Source organism: Chaetodon auriga, chromosome 17, assembly GCF_051107435.1.
Source record: "Chaetodon auriga isolate fChaAug3 chromosome 17, fChaAug3.hap1, whole genome shotgun sequence".
NCBI lineage: Eukaryota > Metazoa > Chordata > Actinopteri > Chaetodontiformes > Chaetodontidae > Chaetodon > Chaetodon auriga.
Genome location: NC_135090.1, coordinates 19,082,176 through 19,108,385, shown reverse-complemented (window position 1 = coordinate 19,108,385; position 26,210 = coordinate 19,082,176). Strand labels below are relative to the sequence as shown.

The window sequence follows — 26,210 nt, the reverse complement described above, 5'->3', positions numbered from 1 at the left end:
TCAAGTCAGGGTGAGCACTGAAAAATAACCTGTAAATTCATGTAAAATATCCTGTGAATTAATTCTGCATAAAATGCGTGTTTCTGTTGTGCTGTTAAGTATTGCGCGAGGAATTTATTTTGTGTTGTACAGAGAGATTGAGTTCATTGTGCTTTGTGATTAATTTCTTCTAAATGACCAGCTCCAAGTAGCTTGTTAGAGTCAGCAACTTGTAAACAGCTGTTGTAACTTTGAACGCAACACCTCCAAGGTACACAGTTTTGTGGACTAATCTTCAAAGAAGGATTTGTAAAGATCAGTGAATGACATGCAGCTATAGATTGTTTCATGCTGATGTCTCCTAATTCGGATTTCCTCTGGTGGAGCAGCGACATGCAGCAGTGATACTCTTAAAAGAAAACGCTCCAAGTAGAAAACAGGTCACGCCTTTTCTGCTTATGATTTCTTATCTTGCATCTGAAGTGTTTATATCATCTGTGACAAATCACAAATACCTCGTTCTTGTGCAGCCCTTGTTTTCAGACTTGTATCCTGAGGCTGTAGTCACTGATTTTTAAGTACATTTTTGTGTCACCTGAGCTCTGCAGTGCAGGACAGCATTGGAAAGACTCGGCCACAGCCCACAGAACACCTCATTTATTTATGTATTTATTTATTCATTGGAGAGCAGGATGATGGTGTTAGGAGGAAAGAGTAAAAAGGTGGTGTAACAGGGTGTTGTCATTTTCTTGTGAACTGGCAGACACATTTCTGGGCAGAAGAAAATGCTACATAATCACACTTCCTTCAACAATCAGGGTTTGACTGTTTCTTAGAAAAGCAACCAACACTTTTTTCTTTTTATTGCATATGGAGGCACAAGAATTTCCTGATATGTAATAGGTCAAATCATGTTTTATTTTGAAAAATTTGAAAAGTGCATTTGCCAAATGTAATAATCTACAAATGTTTTCCAATAAATTTTATTGCAAGAGATATAATCAATCAAAAATACAATTGCAATTTCAACAATGCAATTCATAAAATTGCACTTGACTATTAGCTAGTGGGTTGCTAGTGGAGCAGTATCATAGAAGGAGGTGAGTGATTTGCTGGCAAAATGTCTACTTTTAACTTTTCACTTGAATTTTGATTAGGTTTTTTTTTTTCTTAAATCTTTATTGATCAGTTCTTGAGGTGACAGCAGCAAAAATGATTGAGAATCGTGATACTAAATACCTGATTGCCACAGTTTGGTTGTGTTACATTTTTACTTTTTCTGACCCTCATAACTCTCTGATCTGAGCACACAGACATAATACATGCTTAGAAATCCCAGAAAAAAGCAGCATCTTAGAACTCAGAACTTGCCTAAGAATCATCTTGTTTTTAGGGTTTTTTCAGTATCAAAGTAATCTAGTGATAATTATCTGTACTTCTGTGGGTTCATGGCAAACAGAAGCTGCTAATAGCTAATTCTGCATATTTTAATGGTGCCAATATAGTACCTCCAAAATTTAGAGCAGGATTATCCTCTAAAGAACAAATACAAAGGAGTGACCAAATATTATATCCATTAATATTAACCTACTTCATGTTGCTCTATCCATCTATATATCTATATATATCTATATATATATATATATATTGCATTACTGATGAAACAGATTTATTTTTATGAGAATATCCCTATTGAGGGACTATGCGATTTAATCTACGTTGTACGTGCCGATGACGTCAGAGCAGGACGCCTTGAGAGAGAGGGCGGGGTCAGAATGTTCCTCTCGACCAATCCGTGGCGTTTTATGCAAATGAGCTTGTCGACAGTCAATGTGGTGAGGAGCGAGCTTCATGAGGAGGACTAGAAGGAAGCGGTCCGGGTCCAGAGATTCCTGAGTGCGTGTTTCTCCGGTCCATGAAGCTCCGGATGGCTCGTTAACCCACAGAAAAACCGTGCAGACCCAGAACCAGCAGATGTGCGCTCTTTGATGCGATAAAGCGGATATATTTCTCACTTTTGCTGGAGTCACAGAGAAGAGCTGCAACATGAAATACAAAGTAAGTGAAGCGGCGCAGAGTGGAGGCGCTGATTTTCTGCCTCTTACCTTCATGAATGCTGGATTTATTTTTGTTATTTACACCAAAGCTGGGCTCGTCTGGGGGGTCCATGTGGGTGCTGTGATTCAAGAAACTTCTTCACTTTGCTCTCATGGCGGTAATTATAACTTCTTTAAATGAGCGCATCCGGGTTTGTCTGAGAAGCTGAAGTGGTTAAAAACGGGAAACTGCGCTCATGAGAGGTGATGAGGGAGGAGGATGCTGACACTCTTCTTGTTGGATGTTTGCGGTTGATATGAATGTAAATGTGTGTGTGTGTGTGATGTGAGGCTACTGTTGGATATGATCAGGCATCACAGGGACGTAAATAGAGTAAATAGGCACCCCACACCCCCCTTTGAAACAGAAGAAACAGGAACAGAAATAGATGTTCATGTAATCATTTCAGCTCAGATTAGCTGCTGACAGAAACTGTTAAAATACTGTAATCATTTGACTGAGAGCAGGTATAAAAAGCCCATGGGTGCAGAGTCACACGTCCTCTTCACCGTGTTGCTGTTGGACTCTGTTTTTTGTTTAATTCAGACGACATTAGCTGTGTGATATATAATTTTCCTTAAAACTCAAAATGCCTGGGAGCAGCTGATATTTCTTTTGTTTGTCTGTCACTGTACCGTGCTTCCAGCTCCATTGTGATAAATGAATTTTCTTACACTCAGTTAAAACACTGTGGTTTTATCAATAACATAACCAGAAGGGAAGTGTAGTTTTTTTTTTTTTTTTTTTTTTTTTTGGGCTTATTCAGTGACTGAAATGACTCAAACATCGTTGCACTGATGCAACCATCCTGTTGATTCAGCCTACGGGGAGATGTGTTAAAGGGAAAGTTACCTTTGAACAACTGGTACAGAAAAAATCCCTCACCTTGATTCATATCATGAACTGCCTGCTGATATTTTTTCCACTTCATCATTTCTGACACTTTTGAAATGAATCATGTTCTCATAAAATCCTCCCCGTGCTCTGGCTGTGATTGGAGCCCTCACATTGCTCTTGGCCTCAGCACGTAGCCAATCAGGGGCTCTGTTGTGTCTGTCACTGTCAGTCATTGGGGTTTATTTTGTGATGGACAGCTCTGTGTCGGCTTTGAGGAGAGCTGGCATGATTTGACCCTGGTGTTTTGGATATTTTTGAGTTTCAAGCTTTATGTTACAAACACGGGGCATTTAAAAAGAGACTTGAATGATGCCTTGAACTGTTGCAGGGTCGCTCCTCTTCTTTATTTCCTCCATCATGGGCTACACACACCTTAGTTTGAAGTCTGCTTCTCCATATTAGGGAAGCAAAAACTCTATTCTGTCATGCAAAACTGTGCTGAGCATCTGGATGATTCAGGCTTCACGTCTTCACTGGCTGTTTTCTGAAGTGTGAAGTTGCTGTTTGCCAGTTTTGCCTCAGACTCCTGAGCTGACACAGTTTGGGTCTTTTCCTTGGTGTCTGCCGGCCCTGGTGTTGCTCTTTAGTCGGGTGTGGTTGTGATTGGAGGGCGTCCGCGCTGTGTAGCTGCGTCATGGTCGTAACTGAGTCATTGTCCTGTTAAGTACACAGTTCACGGAGCAGAGGGAGCCGAACAGTCCACGGCGACGATGACGTTTCTGGGCGCGAGGCCAGAGGGAGTAGCACAGATTTCATGGGAGGGAAGGACTTTGATCGGGTCTCCATTGATCACTGTTTTCGCCCTAGACAAGAAGATTGATCAGTGGGTTTTAATAAATGTGAGCACTTGTGTTTAGAAGCCGTTATCTGCACAGAATACAACCTCTCTGACGTAAAACTGTGTCTACACGTCTTTGTTTGCCTCTGTCGCAGTCAGGCGAGATAGGGGCAGCATGGAAATCAGGCAGAGTGCTCTTTGCTTTTGATCAACATATCTGCATTATGCAACATTTCCAGAGGAAAGCAGGGTGGCAGGGGGACAGACGACACATTCTGCGTCGCTGCTGGGTTTATTGAGTTTCCTGCAGGCCGGCCTCTCACAGATCCCTGTTTAAATCTGTTAAATAGTGTCAAAGTTTACTATGTCCCCTATCAGGTCTCAGCATCTGCCCTTGATCTCAGCCGCGATGAATTATTCACAGCTACATTAAGCGCTCCTTTCCTCGCCGACTGGTAATGTTTCAACAGAAGCTTAACGAGGTCGTCCCGGTGGTTGGCGCCCGTCACATGTCCTGAGGTGAAGTCCTGGCCAGACGCTCCCCTGCCCCCCCCCCCCCCGTCTCTGACATCAGAGATGGTTTCCAAAGGGTGTTCAGGTGTGAAGGGAGGGCTTGTTTTCCATAGGTCGCCTAATGCGTATAATCCCCCTGATGGGTCCGCACACAGACGGATCTGTTACAGCTTCAGTGAGGCCCAGGCAGCAGTGTGAGGTGGTTATGATGGGCCCAGTATGAAGCACACACACGTCCTCTCACATGATCAAATACAGGCTTGACATTGGACAACATCAACACACATATTACCCAGCAATCATCACTGACAAAATGCTAATACTTTTTCTAAAAATAAAATAGATTTTATAGTTTTTTGTTGTTTATGTAGAATAAGAATATGATTTTGTTATAGATTGCGACTGACGATAAACTATGGTCATATTTAATTTAATGTGAGCTCCTCTGTCAAAGGTGGAAATCTGAATCACTAGTAAGGGGCCGTTCTTTATCGTTTGAGGGCGAACTTTCTCTTGGGAGCCCCCCCACCCCAGGGGCCCCAGTGCATTTACACCCCTGAGCCCAGGACTTTATGAGGAGGAGCAGCATGAGCTCAACATTTTGGAAAATTTGCTTATTAGCTTTCTGGTAGAAGTCCAAAGAAATACAACCGTCAGCTAGAAGGCAGTTAGCTTAGCTTAGCATAAACACTGGAAACAGGGGGGAACAACTAGCCTGGCTCTATTCAGAGGTAGCAAAATTCACCTACCTACTAGCATAGCATAAGCAATAGGCTAAAAACGTTTTATTATTTAAACTTTAACCCCCGTAAACAACAACTTGTTGTTTTCACTCTTTGGTAATGTGTTTATTAGCGAGCTTCAGAGATGCTGGTTTGCAGTTTTTGTTGCTGTCCCACTGTTTCCAGTCTGCTAAGCTAACTGTCTCCTGGCTCCAGATTCATATTTACCATCATCTAACACTCCAACAGACAGCGAATAGATGCATTTCCCAAAATATCAAACTATTCCTTTAAAGTCTTATGACGTAACTGTCTGGGCCAAAATAAGTAAAAAAGTCATCTTTCGTACGTTCTCGCCCAGAGACGTCCACAACCTTTTAACTCATTCCTTCGTAACTGATGTAACTGTTGCAGAAATAGCTTCACAACCACAGAGAAGAGTGATTAGGTGAACCCATATTACGGCCAATATGTGTGTGTGTGTGTGTGTGTGTGTGTGTGTGTTTTCCTCAGCGTTTCGCTTTTATGGGTCCAGGCATTGGTCCAAAAGCAAAGAGGGCTGGAGGAGAGTGGAGCAGACATTGTTCTGAGAGGGAGGAGGAGGAGGATCTGTGATGCTGAAAGGGCCTGCAGAAAATGAAAGAAGAGGAAGTTGTGGGGGGAACGAGAGGGCAAACAGAGTTGGATGTATTGTGGGGGGGGGGGGGTGGAAGCCGGGAGGTCGAGGAGCGCCCTGTGAGAATGAGAGCATTTCAGGCGATTGTGCGTGGGAAGGTTGTTCGGAAGATGCACATGATTGTTTCAAGGTGCCCCTTTACATTGGTAATGAGTCTGGCAGCGGGGCACACCGGGATAACCAAGTCTTTTCTTGTCTGTGTGCAGCGTGTTTGGTTGTGCAGCATTGTGAAGAAAGAGACATTTGTATTCTCCTGAAAGACGAACAGAGTTTGCTCAGAGAAAACCAGGCAAACAATCCCTTTCAGAGCTTGTGATCAACCTGTGCAGGGTTTTCGCACACATTTGAGCAGTGACAAAGCTTTTCCATGTGACTTTTTTCCTCTTTCCACAGGCGGTTTATTACCCCACCGCCTGTTAGAAAGTCGTGGTATTATCATGCTGTGTCGTCTGCTTTTTTCAGCATTTTCGTTACATTTCAGTGCAGAATTATTTGCCCCTGAGCCCCAAGGTTGCTCCTGTGCAAGGTTTTCAGCGAGCGTGAAGAGCTTCTCTCCCAGCGAGAATGAATAGCCGTCCCTCCAACCCCCCGCTGCGCCCTCGCACCATGAGCCAGCCATTAACATTTGAAAACAGTCAGCGGGGAGACAGACTGCATTGTGTGCTCATTTCAGCCAGAAAGAGAGAGAGAGCGAGAGCAAGAGAGAGAGAGAGACTACCCAACATCAGCAACAATGCATATAATCATTTCCATGTTTGACCTTTGGCGGAAATAATTCTCGCCACCTCCTTCCTTCCCCGTGAGGAATGCCAACTATTTTTCAGGGTCATCTCTAAAGACGTCGCAGGCTTCTGTCAGCTTTGTGCGACCCTGTGGAGAGTCGGCCCTCGTGGCAGATAAGAGGAGGCAGGACAGCTGCGAACACCGGGGAAGAAAAGTGTTTAATACCACTGCACACAACCTGCACTCAGCAGTGTTCTGAAATGTGTTTGGAGGACTATCAGTGACTTAAGTTGGCTGAACATGTGACGTAAGCATGCATGTACAAATTAGTTCATAATTTGCTTCATTGTACGTGAAATTAAACTGATTATCTTTGGATTTTTGACTGCTGGTTGGATAAAACCAACAAAAAACGTGATTTTTCACCAAGTTCTTGCAAAATTCTGAATTGATTCATCTGTAGTAAAACCTACAGAAAGTGACTGAACTGATTCTTGAAACCAGTTTCAAGCGATGATGACATCAAACTTTGGTGAGGAAAAATCCGCCTTCACCTGTTTTTGAACTGGTACTTGTTATTTTATGACTGATATTGTGCACTTTTTGGTGTTCCCACTTTCTCAGCTATAATTTGTGATCTCCAACATTTCTCTGAACCTCTTGTAGCAGCTCTCAGAGATCACTTTGGTGCATTCACCTGTATTTGTACAGGAGCAAAGACTGATAACACTGTTGTGGTTTGTTGAGGCTTCCTCTGGCCTTTTCTACAAAAGTCTCTGTGATTTATTGGAAGTTGGCGCAAAATGATCCAAAAATAGGAGTTGTAGGAATTGACAGTAAAGGCTGATTATTTGTTGTTGATCACTTGAGGCGTTCTCTGCCTTTAAACCTCACTGTAGTAGCAGGAAATCGATCAAAATGACTTTATATTCAAAGCAGTCAATTGACATTTTTCAGCGGCTCACGTTAACCATTAATCACATGGTCAACCTTTGACCATTTACCACGGCAATAAAGAAAATATAAACGCAAAGTGCATCATAAGCAGATGTTTTCAAAGGCACTAAAGTGTTAAAAAGGGTGAATCTTTCCATCCAATAAACAAAAGATTCTCCTTTTATCTCAGATGGCCTTCATGTGTCAAAGGAGGATGATGGCAGCCTCGGTTGTTCGGCTTTTTGTGTCTGTGGGATCTTTGCGTAGCGTGAAATCGGGAGGACACTGGAGTGAATCTCCATCTCATTGGCTATTCCTATATGTAAAACCATTCAATGTGGCCCTGCAGAGATACCATGAAACATATTTCACATGTCGGCTGTTCCCCCCTGGAGGGATTAGCTCTCGTCTCCGGGGTTTACCACGATGCACTCATGTACCCTCATTTGGCGTCGATGCCAAGCTTGGAAATAATCCACCCCTCCACGCCGCCAAAACTGATCGCTTCTTGGCTGGCCCCATGAATACCGACCATACTGCTGATTTTTTGTGTTGCTGGTGCTTTTTTGACCCCTGTAGGTGCAGTAAATCGTCTTTTTAGGTCAGAGGGCAGTGTCAGCAACCACACAAAGCCCCTGGAGTCTGTTGAGATTCATAGCTCTGCTCAAAGACACTTCAGCAGCATGGCCGCCTGCCAACATGGGTCCTCAAACTGAAGGACAGTTTCTCTTCCTGCTGCTTCACATCACTCACACCGTCCTGGAATGACTTGGCAGAATATGAGAGGCAACGTTGCACAATATGTTTCCCCAGCAGCCATTCCAGTTCACAAAATTTGATACACATTTGAGAGAATATCTCCAGTGTGGCTTTCACTTCTAATTATAGGTTGGACTTGGCGTTTGGGAGCAGAGCGAGGGAGTCCAAGATGTGAAATGATAAGACTGGGTCAGTCGTAGCCTGGATCTCTTTGCAGGCAGGAAGTGCTGCAGGCTAAGGAGTGGGACGGAAACAGAGGAGGGCGTCATGTCAAGTTACCTTGTAGTTTATGTGACAGTAAAGGCATAAAACAGCTACGATGAATGGACAGAGTGAGGAGGATCCTGAGGAGAACAGTCATTTCAACCAAGAATTTCCTCAAACCACTTCCTGTGACTTAATCAAACAGTGGCTGCTGGTGTTACAGTTGTGTCACGTTGTATTTCATCGTGATCTTTATTCCAACGTCCGCAGTCAGACAACAAAACAAATACAACTTGGTGAATCATTTTGTCTCTAAGAGTAGTAATAAAAATACCATCACAATCTCCCAGAGTCACTAGTCACTGATTTTGTCTGGCCAAAACTTTTGATAAGCAAATGATTTTAATTTTTTCATGAAAGGAGCTGAGCTAGATTATGAGCACTATCACTGAGTTTTAGTACCGATACAGAAGCAACCAAGTGAGCTAACTAGCTTGCCAAAAGACAGTTAGCTATCTAGCTAATTTGTAGTAGTAATTTGTAGCTCTTTATTGAATGAAATTACATACAATCCTGAGAGCCAAAGTGCCACGGAGGACTTAACCACACAGTACTGAGAAAAAAGAAAAATATTTTGAGAGATTATTTTGACTGACGAGCACCAGAGCGTCTGGCTAGCATGTAGCTAATTGAATAGCTCAGCAGCTACATTAGCATTATAAGTACTGTTGCGAACAGTCATTGAGCTTATGAGCAACTTATTTCACATAGACTTTTATTGATTTCAGATGCGGCCTCACCTTTATTATAAAGATATTGATGAACACAATGATAAAAACAGAACATGATAACTTGCTAATCCTTTTTGGAGCAACACATTTCAAACAAGTTGGGGCCTTTATGGATTGAGCCCCACTTTTAAAGAGGACTAAAGTGAAATACTTATTTTTTATTTTCAGGGAAACTCCACGATTATGACACAGTTTAAGTGATGCATATCCCTTGACTAAATAAATACTTCAGCCCTCAAAAGTGATGTTTTGAGCATCAGTGGTTTGTTCCAGCTTGCCGTGTGGTTAGATGCAGCATGGCACATCACATCCTGCTCGAGAGGTAGTCGCCACGCTCGTACTGATTAGATGCTGCAGGGTGTGGAGATTTCCTCGCGGTGCTGCACCTCGTGAATCACACATGAGAGAGGCAAGGTGGGTGTCATATTTACACTGGTGATACAATAGTCTTTTATGCAGTACCAGGCAGAATGAATACAGCCTTTTCAACCCGCCTGAAGGAGCCCAGTGTGCTGTGATATATGTCCATCTACCCGTCAAAGGCTGATGACCACATGACTGGAAAAAGCAATTGATTGTTTGACAGTTGTGTAGTTTCAACTCTATTCATGACATTGTAACTGTGTCGTAATTATTGATTTACAGCAACTTGCATGAGACGTCAGTCGGTCGTTGTGCGGCCGCAGTGTGTGTGTTGGATCATGCTGCCTTGTGTGCTTACAGGCTTAAAATGACAGCACCAAATTTGTGACATGGACATTTTTTCCATGAGGCTTATTCAGAAATAGAGGAAGTGAAGTTTCACTCAGCCTGCTGTATAATTATGTTAATACACGGCCACTGGCTTGTAAAGAGGCTGTAATCAGAGGGTCAACCTTCCTGAAAACTGTCCAAATGAAGAAATTACCATGTACCCTGAGCTCTGAACCGTTTCCCATGAGCCCTTCCTACCCAGAACCCTTCACACGGCCCATTTATTTGAACTGGCTCTCACCCGCAGCAGGCCGCACTCTGAGGAACGGCTCGTAAAAGTCATCAGGTCCTCATTATCGTCATTACTATAATTATTTTCTATATTTAACCATGTGAAATGAGGCCAAATGAGTGTGCTGGTTCGCCCCTTTCTGCGAGCCACCCCGGGACACGTGTTACAGTGGTACAGCCCTAATTTTCACATGATGAGGTGCTGCGTGATGTTCTCACAGTCGGAGCGTACCACTTTTTTGGGAGCAGGTTGTGTTTGTTTGGGTTGCAAACATCCTTGTGTCTTTGAAAGCTGGGCCGCTCCCGCTGCTGTGGGGATGCCGGTTTCTGCTCTGTGGTGTGGTTGTGTTTTTGGCCGGAGCAGCGGCGGAATTTGAGTATTTGTGAGCTTGTTTAGCCAAAGCCACCTTCATTATTATTAGATTGATGTCTACCCCAGAGAGGCAGAGCCAAAACCACCCAGAGAGCGCTGACTGAAAGCAAAGGTGGGGCCCCTTCAGCAGGCGGTGAAGTTACATAAGTTTTTATTTTTGGCATGGTCAGCTCAGGCTCTCCACGCAAACGAGAGGACGTTTATACTGTTTGTGTTCAGGCGAGACGCTGGTGGAAAAAACTGGCTTGTTGATGTAGAGATGAGTGAGTCATAGCAGAGAGGGGCTCAGGGTGGAGGGGCTCAGACAGCTGGGTCTCCAGGCTGCACGTCGTGCTCCAGGTGCGAATCTGGACAGCTCAGCTTTGCACAATTTCTCGCTTTCGAATGACAAAAACATACGAGGCTGTGGGGACGTCTCTGAAGCCAGATGCTGCTGAGGGAACGATGAGACCCCAGAGACCCTGAAACAAACAAACAAAAAAACACATGCAGGATTTTTATATCTGCTTTTAACTTTTACACCTTTAATGTCTTCTGGCCCTGATCTGTTTTTCAGGCCAAAGTTTGTTAAGCCTCATCTTTAACATCTTTAGAGCTGAAACGATTTGCCCATTAATTGATTAGTCAGCTGCCTGCAACTGTTTTGTTAATCAATTAATCGATTCAGTAATTTTTTAAGCACAAATTCCAAAAGTTCTCTGATATTCAGTTTTATTAATTATAGATGACACTGGGTTAGTCGGCCTTAACGTCTCCACAGCCTGTGTTTATTTCAGTAAGATTGGAGGTCAGGAGCAGAATCGCTTCATATTTACATTAGGAAGCAGCCCCCCCCCCCCCCCCCCCCCCCCCCGCTGCCTTATAACAGATAACTTCCTGGAAGCTCGCACTCATCTGTGGGTGCAGCAGAAGGGGCCCTCCCCGCCTGTCAAATGGCTAACACATGTGTTTATAGGAGGATCAATGGCTAGTGGTAGAGTCACCGTGTTGTGACTAACCAATGTTTATGCCGGAGATGTGACGCCCGGGTTAATAGTCAGTTTCACCTGCTCAGATTACAGTGGCGCAGCAGGCTGAAGCAAACAAAAACACGACAACAGGAGCGTCCCCCTCTGCATCGCTTCAAAAGGATCTGCATGTAGCTGTTAGCCATTACAGCTAACAGCCTGTTTGTTCAATATGATTAGGGGTGATGTCCCACATGACCCTTCACGTCAGCCGTTATGTTTGAACTCTGGCTCATCTGTGACTTACTCTTTACTGGTGGAGGTGCTGTAAAGAGATCAGGATTTCCATTTATGTCGTCTGTATGTTTACCTACATACGAGCTCTGCCTCAGTAAAACTAAACAGCAGTGAGAACGAGGGTGTGAGAAGTCCCCCGACTTCCAGAGGCAGTCTGAGCTTTCTGTCAAGGTCTTCATAATCCGAATAGACCTGCAGGGGGTGTTGTCAATACTGGAATGGTAATATCATTTAGCACCTAATATTAACCTTTGTTCCTTGTTGGCAGTGGCCTCACTCTTAAGCTGCAGTGTGTCGAGCTAGCAGCTAGCATACATTTGGGATTTGGCAGTGTTGCATTAGAAGTGCTGTACGCACCAATCATGGATGTAAAACATGAAATTCTGTTGTGTTTTACAGCAGTGATCCCACACAGTAATGCATCACTTTCTGTAGCTGACTTCTGAAACATACCATTAATTCAAATGTAAACGTTGTCCTGCTTATTAGCAATTTACGTAAAATGAAAAGTCATGAAGTATCAAGGTGAAAAACAATGTTGTGTCTTTATTTTTGAGCTGTAAACAAGTCCTCAGATTAGTTTCAGATCTGCACCGAGGCTTCACCAAAGTGTGAATATGTTGAGTGACTGCGTTGCCGAGCTGTGAGGTGTTTTGCAGACGCGAGCATCTCCGTGTGGTTTAGAGGACTGGTCTCGGTCTCTGCATAGGTGGCTTTCAGTGCCTATTTATGCATGTATTGGTGCAAACGCTGGTTTGTGATTGAGAGCACGTGTGGTTGGTGAAAGTGGCGGTCTTGATTTGGCAGCTGATTGCAGCGATCACTGTAATTGGCATAGATGGAGGAGTGTGATACATGCTGTTCTTGTCTGTGAGGTGATTCGATTTCTCAAAGCAGTTCATAACAGCAGGACAACAGCCCTCCTGCAAGAACCGCTCATACGGACAGGACTGCTCTCATGTAGCACGTACGAGGGATTTCAAGATAATTTGTGGCATTCACCAGATTTCACCAAATGTTTTGGTCACCTTATCATCATCATCATCATCATCATCATCATCATCATCATCATCATGGTTTCCCAGCTTGCTGAGAGGTCTTTTAGATGTTTTGAGTCCATATTTCGGCACAGCAGCTTCTACAGTTCAGTAGTTTTTAGGAAAATAGCTGCCTCAGAGGCTTTCTGCAGGTGTCTGTGCAGTTTCATCCTCTGTAGCACCCGACAGTGTAACATCACCTACTGCAGGCTGTAGACATCTCTTGTCTTGACGGCCTCTCATCTTAGACATTGACCAGTTTGCTTTAAAAAAATGTGTCTTAGTGTTGTTTTGTCTTCGACAGCTGTGCTATTAATATTTTCTAATTGTTTCACACCGCTGCTGACTCTGCTAAACTTATCTCTTTTATCTTTCTGCGGTGTGAAATACATTTTTATGAATGAAAGTTTCCCACAGACAGACTGGAACAGGCGGCCTTATACGGCAGCTTTCGGGGCATTGAACAGGTGACATTCATGAGGCTGACAGGAGCGATTACTGACATGACATTAATGAGTTTAGGATAAGTATAATGAAAACGTGTCTGCTGCTTCCAAAGCGTCCCTCCATTCTCAGAGCAAATATATTCAAACTCTAATTGGAGCTGCAGTTGTAATCACAGTAATCAGCTTTTTGTTTCCTCATGGATGCCTCTGCCAGCCTTGATCAAATTATCGGAACGAGCACACATGCAGGATCCGCTCCCATTGGGCAACGTTGACCTCCAGGGGTCACGATGAAACTTGTTGCAGCTAGCTGGTGGTGCGGGGTGATTGTGAGGGTGTAATTGTGCGGCGGGTGTTGCTGGCTAACGGCCCTGACGGTGCACTTAGACAATAGCCAGAGAGGCCAGGTCCACAGTGAGAGATAACGATGTCATTGGAGGAGAGAGTTTCACATGGGAACTGCCTGAATCAGGCCGGGTAGGAAAGAGGAAGGCCAGAGAGGGTTCAAGAAAGCCTCAAACCAGCAGCAGCCACAAGTGGGCTTCCTGATTCCCACACTGAGCTTCTGAAGGGTGAGGCCTGAATAACATGGACAAAAAAAGGTACTAGAAAGATAAGTGAAACTGAGTAATGCTTGTCCTTTGAGCAGCTGTGTTTGGATGCCTTGACAATCGAAGCTGCTGTCTCATGTTTCTGATAATCCTCACTCTGTGAAAATGTTTCTTTGTGATCCAAATGTGCATGTAGCTTTTAGTCCGATTAGGAATCCAATTTCATCCTCAACTCAGCTCATTGCGTCTGACGTGAGCAGATTTAATCCAGCTCACAATGCTGCGAGATGAGACTTCATGAAGATTTAGAGTCAGCCGCAATGTGGCTTCAGTGCTGCTTTTACTGCGCAGTTTCATCTTCATTATAGGACATTTTTTAGGCATTTTATTGCTGAAGCGGAGGCAATAACTGTGAACAAAAAAAGATGTGTTGCTTGTTTTTTACTGTCTTTACTACCCCTCTGACTGGGTAGTGGTGCCGCAAAAATAAAATAAAAGCCGAGGTTTTTGCATGAAACACAGGCAAGCTGGGAAAACTGAACAACAAACACTCTCCTCTCCCTCAGTATCTATAGTTAAGGTGCCCTTGAGCAAGGCACTTAATCCTTAATTGTATTTATGGAGCTTACATATCTTAAAGTACAGGACTGTTGTTGTGCAAGGCAGCTTGTGGGAGTTAAACTTTGTTATTATGTGAGTATGAAGCAGCAGAAAAGGAGTGTTCATGCTCAGTTAACTCCTTCCCCTGGATGAATAAAGGCTAAAGGAATAAGATTGATACATTTACTGAGGCTATTAGTCTTAAATGCCTCTCTCAGACACAGAAGTGGCACACTGGGCTTTTCCTATCTCCAGAATCTGTGGTTTCGAGTCATTATCCCTCAGCCCTCACTGGCCCTTTAGATAACTGTGCCCTGGAGCAGGGCGCAAGCTGAGAAAATCCCATCAAGTTCAGATTGGTTTGAAAGACATCTGGTGGGGAGCTGGGGGCTAATGCAATCCTGCATGGTAATTTGAAGTGCAGAAAGAAGTTCACCAGCATGTCATTCATCAAAGCGTTTCAGAAACTGCCATAGAAGTTTTGTAAATTATCGTAAGTCTAGTGTTTTAAAGGAATAGTTTGTTCAGAATACTAAAATACTAACTATTTCTTGACCGGTCATTTCATTGTGCTAAGCTAAGCTAACTGGCTGCTGGCTATAGCTTCGTATGTAAAGTGGAGGGAGTGGCGTCAAAGAACTTTGTCTAAAGAATGGCTCCTCTCTCTTTCTGCAGAACCTGATGGCCAAAGCATTGTACGACAACGTGCCGGAGTCCCCAGAGGAGCTGGCCTTCCGTAAAGGGGACATCCTGACCGTCATTGAGCAGAACACAGGAGGCCTAGAGGGCTGGTGGCTCTGCTCCCTGCATGGCCGCCAAGGCATCGCCCCCGGCAACCGTCTGAAGCTGCTGATTGGACCCATGTTTGAGGCCCAGTCCCCGGCCGCCACTGCGGCTGCCCAGTCCTCTCCTCAGAGCTCGGCCTATCAGCAGAAGCCTGGCTCGGGGGCTCAGGGCATCTACCAGGTGCCGCCATCCCTCCAGAGTCCACAGCAGCAGAGTCAGCAGAGCATCTACCAGGTCCCTCCTGCACAAGACGTCTACCAAGTCCCACCGAGGAGCACTCTGGCTGCTGATAACACTCCCAGCAAGGTGAGACAGACAGGGAGCAAGAAGGGAGACTCTGGCTTCCAGAGCTGCAGCTAATGACTATTTTCATTATCAGTGAATTAATTAGTTTTTTGATTAGTCATTTAATCCAATCATGCACCATGAAGAGCCAACAAGGCTGGACCAGCTGATTTCACTGATTAGCTTTCCTTCAAGTAGAGGGGAGGAACTCATCAGTGAAACCACCAGCCGAGTTGACTGGTCACTAGGAACACCTGTGGACTATTGGCTCTCCATGGCACTTTATTCGTCAATAGATTGTAAAAACAGACCTCTGGAGACAGTTCTTCAGGATCAGAGTGGCTTTAAAACATTATCATCTGGTGTGTATGGCATTTGCCTTGGGATTGTGGGTATTAGGTGTCATAAGCCATTTACACATTTACACCCTGACCTGTTGTCCTGCCAGTCTGCCACGACTCTCATCAGTGTGATTGCACACACAGAAAGCAGGAGGGATTGTGGGTCTGCGATGTGAAATGTGGACAGGGTGTGCCGGGCCTGGTGCTCACCACAGAGCAGGGTAGTGTTTTTGTGCATGGCTCCCATTTGGCTTTTCTTGTACATTGACACACTGTGTGTAGCAGAGCCAGTCTAAGCCACAGAAGGGCAGTGAATATGGGAAGGACTTGTGGAAAAGCAAACAGCACAGAGCTGTTTTTTGGATTTTGGTGGAGCCCAGCTGCCTGAAAGTAGGTTTTTTGATGCTGTACACGGGGTCACTGGCAAACCGATGACACCTGGCATGGTCCTTTACTGTGTAGCTATATATTCAGTCCTCCATATATGTTGTTTTATCGGCCGGATGGTATATCATTTAAAGCAGTCAAACTCCTCTTTGTTTGTGAACCAGATTGGATGAAGCTGATTCAGCTGCTTTAAAGCAAGAAAACACACATCAGTTAACATTACATGCTTGTGGCAAGTGATGTTAGGCGATGTTGGCTATTATTAACTAAAATAAGTGACTGTGTTTGCAAACATTAGCTAACTTTAAGCTAACAGCTGCCATAAGTGACTGGTGCTTACATTTGTTTATTGTGGATAATGTTAGATGTTATGTTAGCTAATGTTACCAAAAGTGATTGGATGTTGCCTAATGTTAGCAAACATTAGCTAACTTTCAGCTAACATTAGCTACCATAAGTAACTGGTCATTTCATTTGTTTGTGATAAGTAATGTTAGCTGATGTGTTTGTTAACATCAGCTACCAAAGCAACCAACTGGATGTTAACAAGCTAACATTTGCTCACATAAGCTAACATTAGCTACTGTAAATGACAAGGCCATTCCAGCCATTTGTAGCTCATGTTAGCATAATTAAGCTAGAAATTGCTTTATACTGACACTGAGCTAGTTTGCTTTCTATTTGTGTCACTGTAACACACAGTAATTGTCACTTGTGGCACCAACGGCTGCATTTCAGCAAAAGTTATTTAGTCTTGGTGCGTACCAATTAAACAAGGGTGAGCACAGTGATCCTTCAGTATAACTGGAAGTCATTGGCAGGTGTGTGATTAAACAGGAAGGAAGAATTTTCCTATTTATTCAACCGTTTAACTAGTTCTAGCACCTCAGACCAGATCATCCCTCCAGGAGACGGATAGTAATTACATGCTGGATGAGCTTTTGAGATCCTAAGGGTGTTTTTTCCAACAAATCATCTCCAGCTATCATAGAAATGAGCTAAGGTGTGCATTTTAGTAGGTAAATAGGCAGCAGGCGCCGAAGGCTTAGGGGACTTTGTGTGATTCACTGTCTGATAAAGTCAGTCGGAGCCAGGGGGCTGAGAGGAGAGACCTGTCAATCAACCTGCACATAGCAGCTCTGTCTACCAACACCTCTGTTTCCCACTAACAGGCCTCAAGGCTGAACTGGTATTAAAAAGGCTTCTGTGATAACATGGAAAATTAAATGCGCTTCTAATGAGAGTGTTTTTTGTGCTGTAATCATGTTATTGGAGAGATTAAATTAAGTCCTAGACATTTAACTTTCCCTCCAATCTGCGGTTATCAAAGTGGTGTAATTTTCGAGTGGTTGTTCCTGTCTATTAAATAGAGAGATTTTGACTGTGCGTTGGACTTTCGTCTATGTGTCAGTGTATTGCAGGAGTCCAGACAAGGCTCTGTTGTTTTCCAGTGACGTCTGACTGTTGGACAGAAGCACCGTCGGTCTCTGTGGCCACAGTCTGGCCTGTGAAAGCCAAACAGCAAAATCTGTAGTGAAAACTGCAAAGAGCTGTTTCAAAAAAGGGCTTCTGGTCCATGGAGTGGAAGCTGAGGGAGTTATTTTGGGCATCCAGGGTTGACATGCCCCCTTGATTTTTTTGTCCAGATGTTGTTTAGGCTGTGTCTTTTCAAAGTAAAATATTTCATCTTAACTCATCCTGACTTAAGTCAAGATGACCTCAAAACATCCCATCCCCTCCCAGGCCTACAGCTGTAGGTGTGGTGTTGCAGTGCAATGACAAAGCACTTGCAATTTGTTGTTGCGTCTTCTCCATAGCAACAGTGGCTAAGATTCAGTATTTAGAGCCAGTCATTTTCCCAAACTGATGGACAAAAGATATCTCAAAGCTAAAACAATTCAAACTGACAGCCATAATGTAAACCTATGGTAAAGTTAGAATTATCCAACTTTAAAGTGGTCACAGAACCAGCAGCTTCTTCCACTTTGAAACCCTGTGAGCACAGTTTACTGCGTCATCGTGTTTGTGGAGATAATTTCTGTTGATGTGAAATCCAAACCCTGACCTTTGCTCTTCAAAACACCAAACTCAGCTTTGTTTACTACTGCTTGTCTTTGTGGAGCGGTATTGATGACAGGCTCCGAGCGTTGACTCATGCTGCATGTGGTGCGATGTGCTAAGAGGTGGCGGGGCTGAAGGGAAAACAGCCATTTTCCTGTTGTCAAGTGCAAACGTGGATGTGAGTGCAAACACAGACACACGCATGCTTCCCAAATGATTATGGAGACTGATGCAAGCTTCCTCGACTGATAATCCCCTCTCATATTACCCCTAAGCCTCCTGCGGAGAAAGGTTCCTGCACATCCTTCATGTGTGTGTACAGTCATGTCTCGTCTGCACATATCCTCCAGAATGCCTCCTCGGGTTTTCATGCCAACCCCGCAGTGCAAATCCAGATTGGCGACTAGTTATTTTCTCTTCATGTGGTGTGGGGCTCTGGTATATAAAGGCACACTGAGGTCTGGCGTACTCGGCCTCTCTGGCTGTTTGGTTTGATGCTGCGGCCTTGTCCTTGGATGACCCCTTTGGGGAGGCTGAGCTAACCCCCCCCCCCCCAAGGCCTCCGAGCTGGGACCGTGTGGGACAGATGCCTGGAACTCTCAGCCACACAAAGAGGCACCTCACATGGAGGCCTTGTACTGCCTTTTATCACTCTGCTCTCAGAGTTTCATCTGAGTCTGCTGCTCTTGATTTCCTCTTTCTTCTCCAGCTCTGAAAGGTGTGTCTGTTTGACTGCACCAGTTTCTCCCCAGTGTTCCCGTTTCCTCTGTGCTTCCCCCTCTGGCTCAGGCGCTGAGGTCACGGTGTTCAAAGATGGGTTGGGTTCAGAGTTCAAAGATCTCCGCCGAGCTTCTTATCTACTCCTACCAGACGGCCTTTTCATTCCTCACTTCCTGGCTCATGAGGTCTGCTCCTTGTATGGGCATTTCCTCCATTCACTGTGTCATACCCGTAGATCCAATCTGCTCATTGGGAGGTAGGGGTGCCACAAAAGGATTAATAAACTCCCACACAACACAGGGAAGTGCTCTGATAGCTGTTTATGGGCTCTGAGGGTGTGCCATCTACCTTGAGAAAAGTCCTCTTTTTGGAAGTAACCAGGTTATGTGTAATGAATGGCTTGTTTGTTTGCCTCTGCCATATTTTCTCTGCCTAATCATGCGCACGACAATCTCAGCACCAGATAAGTGAGTTATTTCTTCCTGGAGCAAGCCAGCTCCTTCAGACGCTTGTCTGCTCGCCATTGTCGCAGTTGTAATAAATCGCTGGCCCATGAGGTTTGACCGAGGGGGCAAGGTCATAAATCAGTTGTACCAAAAGTAATCTGCTCTGCGGTGTGCATACTGAGAGGACTTTCTCCCCTTGAAAGTCTAAAGCAGAGAATGTGATAAATGAGCAGAAGTGGGAGGTTAGTTGACGGGAAACGCTTTGCTGAAAGTTAACATTTTAGCAGCATGGCTTCAGAGATGGTAATTACCAAAACCAAAGTTGACATTCAAATTGCCTTTTTTTATCCAACCAGCTGTCCAAGACCCAGAGAGATTCAGTGTCATGTAATAGAAGACAAAGAAAACCAAGAAATATTCACATTTTAAAGCTTTTTTTGGCATCTGTAGCCACACTAGCAGCTCTATGGACGGCACTATCAGCCTGTTGCTTGGTCAGTCCACCACTTTGGTCCAGACTGAAATATCTCATCAACCGTGGGCTGATTTGGTATGAAATTTTGTGCAAACATTCATGGTGCCGAGAGGATGAATCAGTCTGACTTTGTTGATCCCCTGACCTTTCCTTGAGTGCATCCATGAGGTTCACATTTATGGTTTTGGATGAAATGTCTCTGCAGCTATTGGATGGATCACCATTAAATTTGGTTCAGACATTTACACCCTCCTCGGGATGAATTGAGTTTTCATCTGCCACCATCATCAGGTCAAATTTGAAATCAGTCCACACTTTAGTTTACGACCAAATACCTTCAAAACTAATGACATTCCCATCAGCTTCGGCTGTACTTTGTGTTTAGTGCTAATTACCAAATGTTAGCATGCTAACGTGCTAAACTGAACATGGTAAACATCAAACCTGCTAAACATCAGGATCTAAGTGTTGTCACCGTGAGCACACTAGCATTTAGTTCAAAGTATTGTTGTGCCAAAGTTCAGTCTCCCAGAGCTGCCAGCATGGCTGTACACTGTTGTTCCTTCATAAGATTTACGCTGAAGGGTCATTCAAGACATTCCACATTATCCTCTTTTTTTCTGTCTCAAGAGGACTGTCTCATGACATTGTCTTCCTCAAAAATAAACACTGAATGTCAGACACATCTTTTAACATTACTTCTCTTCAGATAATCGTGCCACCAGATTAAGGAGCCGCTTTGATCAGAGAGGATGAAGGATGATCCTTATTAGTGCTAAAATCAGTGTGTTCTCTTTTAATGCTCCTCATTAAGCCCGCTGTCTGTTTGGGTTTAGCCACTTGGACGTGTTATGGAGACAGCTGAAAGCCTCACAGGATTCACGAGTTAATTACCTGCATTAATTAGTTTGGCACTTTAATAGGCTGGTGCAGCTCCGAGTGGCTGAGGGGAACATTATCGAGCAGTTCTGAGCAGCAAGGAAAATGGACCGCAACACTGCAAGAGACGTCTTTGTACTGTGATTCAGCAAAGCAGAACAGGGCAGGTTACTGCAGAGCAGAAACACACCCTACATTTTGGAGATGCAGTCACATACAAAACACCACTCTTACCCAATATGTGAGTGATAGTATGGTTGATTGCCACAGCTTGTGGTGCAGATTTAATTGTCTCTGACGCTCATTAAAAGGTGAACTTACATGCACTGTGCTGACAGAGCTAAAGGTAGATGGCGGGGGAGGTCGACTTTGTCAGCATCTAGGTAGATGGTTAAGAAAGGAGATGAGGAAGTGTGAATAAGGACACAGAGGCATGAAATTCAATGCCACTTTGATGGCAACGTCATTGTGGACATCTTTGAAAAGCCTCGTTAGGGTTGTTGATTTGTGTCAGCGGGCCATTAGCGGGAAGTGGCTGTGCGTGTGTGTACATAACCAATGAAAAGGTGTGAAATGATGATTTCCTTTGCCATAACTCACCCACAGGATGTCGTGCAGAACTGAGCCATGCAAGGGCTGGGTGACATGCTTTGATATAAATAAGGGTATTTCCTACAGACACATGGGTGAAAGGCGAATCAACATGAAGTGTTTCAGTGAGTGTCTGAACTCTACTAGAGGGATGAGCACCATTGTCCCAAAATATGTTCCCTTATTTAGTGTTTTAATAATGGAGGTGTACAGGCCACTGCATGTGATTGTCATCATACAATATGTTACAGCATATGTGCAGAGTGGAAGCATCTGCTGGTGTTACTGTATGTTTGGTTGGCGTTGGAGCAGACCTCAAGTTTCTGGAAGTTTGTTGCAGATATTTGATGAACAAAAACTTAATGCTGCCTCTTCATGTCTAGTTTTGGCTTTTAGGACCAGTCCAAGATGTTGTTTGACACAATATGATTCTGCTGAAAGATGACACACAATAATTCATTATTATCGTTAAGCTCTACAGCACACACTAAATGTTTTCAATGCGACGCACTGCTCATCAGCACATAAATCTGAGACGGCTTAAAACAAGCTGATGAGGTAGTTGTTGACGTTATGACGACACCTCTCAAATCACTGTGAAGTAAAGCTGAAAAATCGTACCTGCCAAAACCTGAGCCTGCCAGGATGCTAAGTAAACACAGCATTGCAGAAAGAGCTGTGAGTCACTCATCACAACACGTAGGAGCGTTAACAAGACATCTATTTGGCTCCTCAGGGCACTACTTTAAACCTGATCCCTCTTTAGTCACTCAGTTTGCTCTGCCTCCTGCATAAAGGAATCCTAAGACCTTATCACCTGAGTGGGAACAAATGTTTGCTCAGTCGTCCCGGCTCTTCATGATGTCATCGCTCTCTGAAAGAGCCCCCGCCGCCGCCACGCAAGCGCCAACTTCATTGGAAGCGGTAAATATTTACCCGCCAGAAATTATAGCAGCGCCGAGCAGCCTCGGAGCAACAGCCTGCTGGGTAAACAGAGGGCGGAGATGAGAAATAAATGAGCAGTGTGCATCTGGCTGTGGCCGAGAGGAGCCACTGATGGGACCAGTCCTACTCAAAGCAATGACATGTACCTGTGGAAAAGGTCAGCGAAGTCTTTGACAGACAACTCTCCGCCATCTGCATGTGGCAGCTGAGTCCAGGCATCCCCTTATCGTCAGCACACAGGCTCAACCCGCAGGGACAGCAGCCGGGCTAAAGTGACCTTTCAGCAAGCATCACTCTGCTGTTATGTAGTGAAAGGCTAGTTCTCTATCTGCTGTATGTTCTTTTTTTAATTCTAACAGATTTTTATTTTGCAAACAATGAAACATGTAGGAGCAATGCAGCCCTCAAGCCTTGCTAATAAAAGACTAAGGTGTGTAGCTTAGATTGACACTGAGGTGTGACATGGAGGCAATTAAGGCACTGAATCATAACTCAAATCAGAAAACACAGACATGATACTGCTAGTTTTTAGAGATATAGAGATATCATTGTCTGGAAATAAGCTTCCATAAATCTGCATAGAAAAAAGACGCTCCTAACTCTACCACTGATCCAGTGGTAGTTTTCTGTACATCCGTGGTTACATTGCAAACAGGAACTGGTGACAGCAAATTCGGCATACTTTTAATGGTGATAATTTGCCAAAATTTAAACAAATACGGGCTTAAAAAATCCCCCAAAAGCCCCATATTTTGGGGATTTTCACACCATGCTCAGTTTTGTCTTGGAGGAGGCCACAATATCAGACTGAAAACCCCTGATTTGGATCATGTGAATCATAGTATATAAACTCCCCAATGATGAACATTTTCATAGTGCTGTACAGCCAGATGCAGTCCAGCCACAAACAAGTGACAGTAGCCTGGTTTCCATCACTGAGCTGTATATATACCATAAAGTAGTTTGAACATCTTTTAGTTTTAACGGCCTGAAGTGTGCGAGCGACAGTGCGTGACAAGAGCCCAGAGCAGCGATTCTATTTATTCCTCTGCTGGTTTATTTCGGAGCCCGGTCTGATGTGTTTAAAGCCCTCGGTGTAAGTTTCAGCTCTGACCCCACAGGCCCTGTTGGGATGATGTATGCACGGACAGGAATGCCAACAATGAACACCTTAAATCACCACGGGCTTGTTCAGATTGGACTTATGAGAACCATATGGACTACTGTTAGTCAGACTCTGGCTCAGATGAATGGCATTCCTTTCCATACTAGGCGACGAACTCTCATTTTCCGTTCCTCTGGCTTCCCCCCCTCTTCCACCTCTGTTACCCTTTTTCATAAATCTCTTTTACAAACCAGCCCCCCCCCCCCCCCTCCTCCTCCTCCTCTCCATCTATGCTGCTTCCTCAGAAACATTAATCCCATTCTGAGTTGGCTGAGGTTAAAGCTCCTACTGCTCACGCTCCGATAAATGTCTTCACAGCACGAGAGATGGTGTTAGGATATTAACTCGGCTATACGGCAACTCATGAGTATATGGTGTGGCTAAAGTCTTATATGTCCCAGGAGACTTTCCCCTCTGCCAGGAAGCCATGCGTATGGTTCCTATTTTCGAGCCCTGTTAATGAACCCTGCTCTCTCCAGTGTGGCGATACTGGTGTGTGGGGGCAGAAGAGGACTACTGGGCTCAGGGAAGGACATTCCCAGCATTCCTTTGTCTGTCTGACGCAGCAAGGAGGTCTGCAGCTCTGCTTTTAGGGTGACGACGGCGGGGGGAGGGGGACGGAAACTCTGTGATTAGGAGGTGTGGAGGGAATGATTAGCACTGATGGGAAAAGAGGAGGGAAAAAGTGATAAAAAATTAACAGGGGCAAAAATGTCACAGGCGTAGGTGAAACCAGCTGTGTGTGCTTGTGTTTTTTTCCAATAGGAACCACACCATTATTCTGTCGACTCCCCTGTCTGCACCGTAGTGTAAAATATTTTAAAGATGTATTAAATTGTACAGCAAAAAATGTCTGTTTATAACAAGGTTGTTCATCAATACAGATGACTCAGTGATTACTTCTCCAGGTTGTGAGATGTCTGGAAAACTCACAGTGCGGCCAGTACTACGATAAAACTCATTCTCAGGCTAGTTTTTATTAGTTGAACTGTTTCCCAGTAGAGCCACAAGTTGAAATATAACTCAGCAGCTTTTAGGTCTGTACTGTTTTCTCTTGCTCTTAATATTTCAGTTTTAAGTTTAAAAACACAATCTTCTTCATACAAACTGAAAGATTAATTACTTAGCAATAAAACACACCCTTCACTACACAGAGCTTTTGCTACTGCAACCTACTTTGTTATGACCATTAGCTAATGTGGGCTAATGTTAGCTAGCTCTAGCTACAGCTCTTTTGCTCTTAGTATTTCAGCTTTTATGCCCTCTAAGGAGAGACTATGTAAATCTTAAAAGAAGGAAAAACATGAAAAACATTCCTCATGCTAATTACAGCCTGAATTTGATTGGAATGACTGCTAGCTGTTGTGGGCTAATGTCAGCTACTTTGCTAAACTTCTTTCCTCTTGCTCTTAATATTTAACCTTTTAAACCTTTTAAGTGAGATTATGTAAAATTTAAAAAGAAAAAAAGGCTTAATTCATAACAGTAAAACACAACCTTGCTTAATTACATAAACTCGGGGTTTTGCAGCTAGCTTTACATTGTCTGGTACGGCTGTTAGCTAACACAGGGTAATGTTAGCTAGCTTAAGTTAGTAAACGTAGATAGATATTGCTGCTGCCTAAATGATACTACTGATAAAACCATTACTAAATGGTTCTATTACAAAGAATAAAACACACCAAGACATTTTTGTCTTTTCCTGCTTGTGGCCCCATTCCAATTCTGCTTTATTCTGTTTTATATCATTGGAAATGAATATTTTTAGCATCACCTTGGGCTCCTTGAAATTGTGAGAGGCATTTTTTTTATTATTTTCTGGCATTTTATTTACAAAACAAGTAATGAAAATAATTGTATACAGCCAGTTAAAGTATTTTCCTGGTATAGAGCTGACAGGAAACAGTCCCAGGTCGGACTCGAACCAGATGTCTCTAAAGCAACCGACTCAACAGAGTCTTTCTAGCTCCAGGTTTCTGTTTATCTCTTGGTTTCCTGGGTCCTTCACAAATAGCCTGAAACAGGGAGGATGTTGGTCCGCCTCTGTTGTCAGAACATATCTGCCTCAACTGTAATCACTTATTTTCCCTGGGTCACTCGAGGACTGGGAATGAAACCGTTCAAAACAATGGAGAATGGGGACAGATGTAGAGATCTTAAAGTGTGTTTGTAATTTGTGTTTGTCTTGAACACTGCTGTGCCCCAGGTGTCGTTTTTTAGACAGCAGCTCTGATTGTTTGTCTCTCCTCCCGCTGTGATTGGACAGGTGGTGACCCCGACCAGAGTGGGACAGTCTTACACCTACAGCCCAGGCCAGCACAACCAGCAGGACCTCTATGATGTCCCACCCAGTAGATCGCAGGGGGTAGGTGTCTCATGTTCCCACAGCATGTACAGTTCACCAGTATGGCTGACTCTGTGTGCTTAAAAATCAAATAATACTGTCAATACCACAGTGTACATTATGACTGATTTCAAAGGGATTTAAGTGGCATTTTGCCTGAATTTTCTACTACTCAACTGCCTTTTCAGGCATCCACAGGTTTCCATTAATATCCACATATTAAAAAAATCAGTTAGTTGTATAAAAAAGTCGCATAATCCATCACAGTCTACATTAAGCCTGTGCTCATTTTGGTCACAGTGCGGATTTGGGGTTCACTGTGGTGGATTACGCAACTCAGATATGTTTCATGGGTTACAGAAATAACCCGAATGCTATTCCTACAAAACAGAAATGAGAAGGCAACGGCTGCTTTGAACAAAAGGAAAAACACACCCAGCATTCAAACACACTTGGCTGTTTTTGATCAGATCAG

The 26,210-nt window shown here is 43.9% G+C and overlaps 1 protein-coding gene across 1 annotated transcript in view; it reads left to right on the top strand.

The window, feature by feature from the left end:
• The first annotated feature begins 1,856 nt into the window (after nt 1-1,856).
• nedd9 (neural precursor cell expressed, developmentally down-regulated 9) overlaps nt 1,857-26,210 on the top strand; it is a 29,447-nt gene continuing 5,093 nt past the window's right edge. The window contains exons 1-3 of the mRNA XM_076755373.1: nt 1,857-2,037; nt 14,986-15,402; nt 25,658-25,756. Coding sequence (XP_076611488.1) covers nt 2,026-2,037; nt 14,986-15,402; nt 25,658-25,756 — 528 coding nt within the window. The 5' untranslated portion in view covers nt 1,857-2,025. The remainder of the gene's footprint in view (nt 2,038-14,985; nt 15,403-25,657; nt 25,757-26,210) is intronic.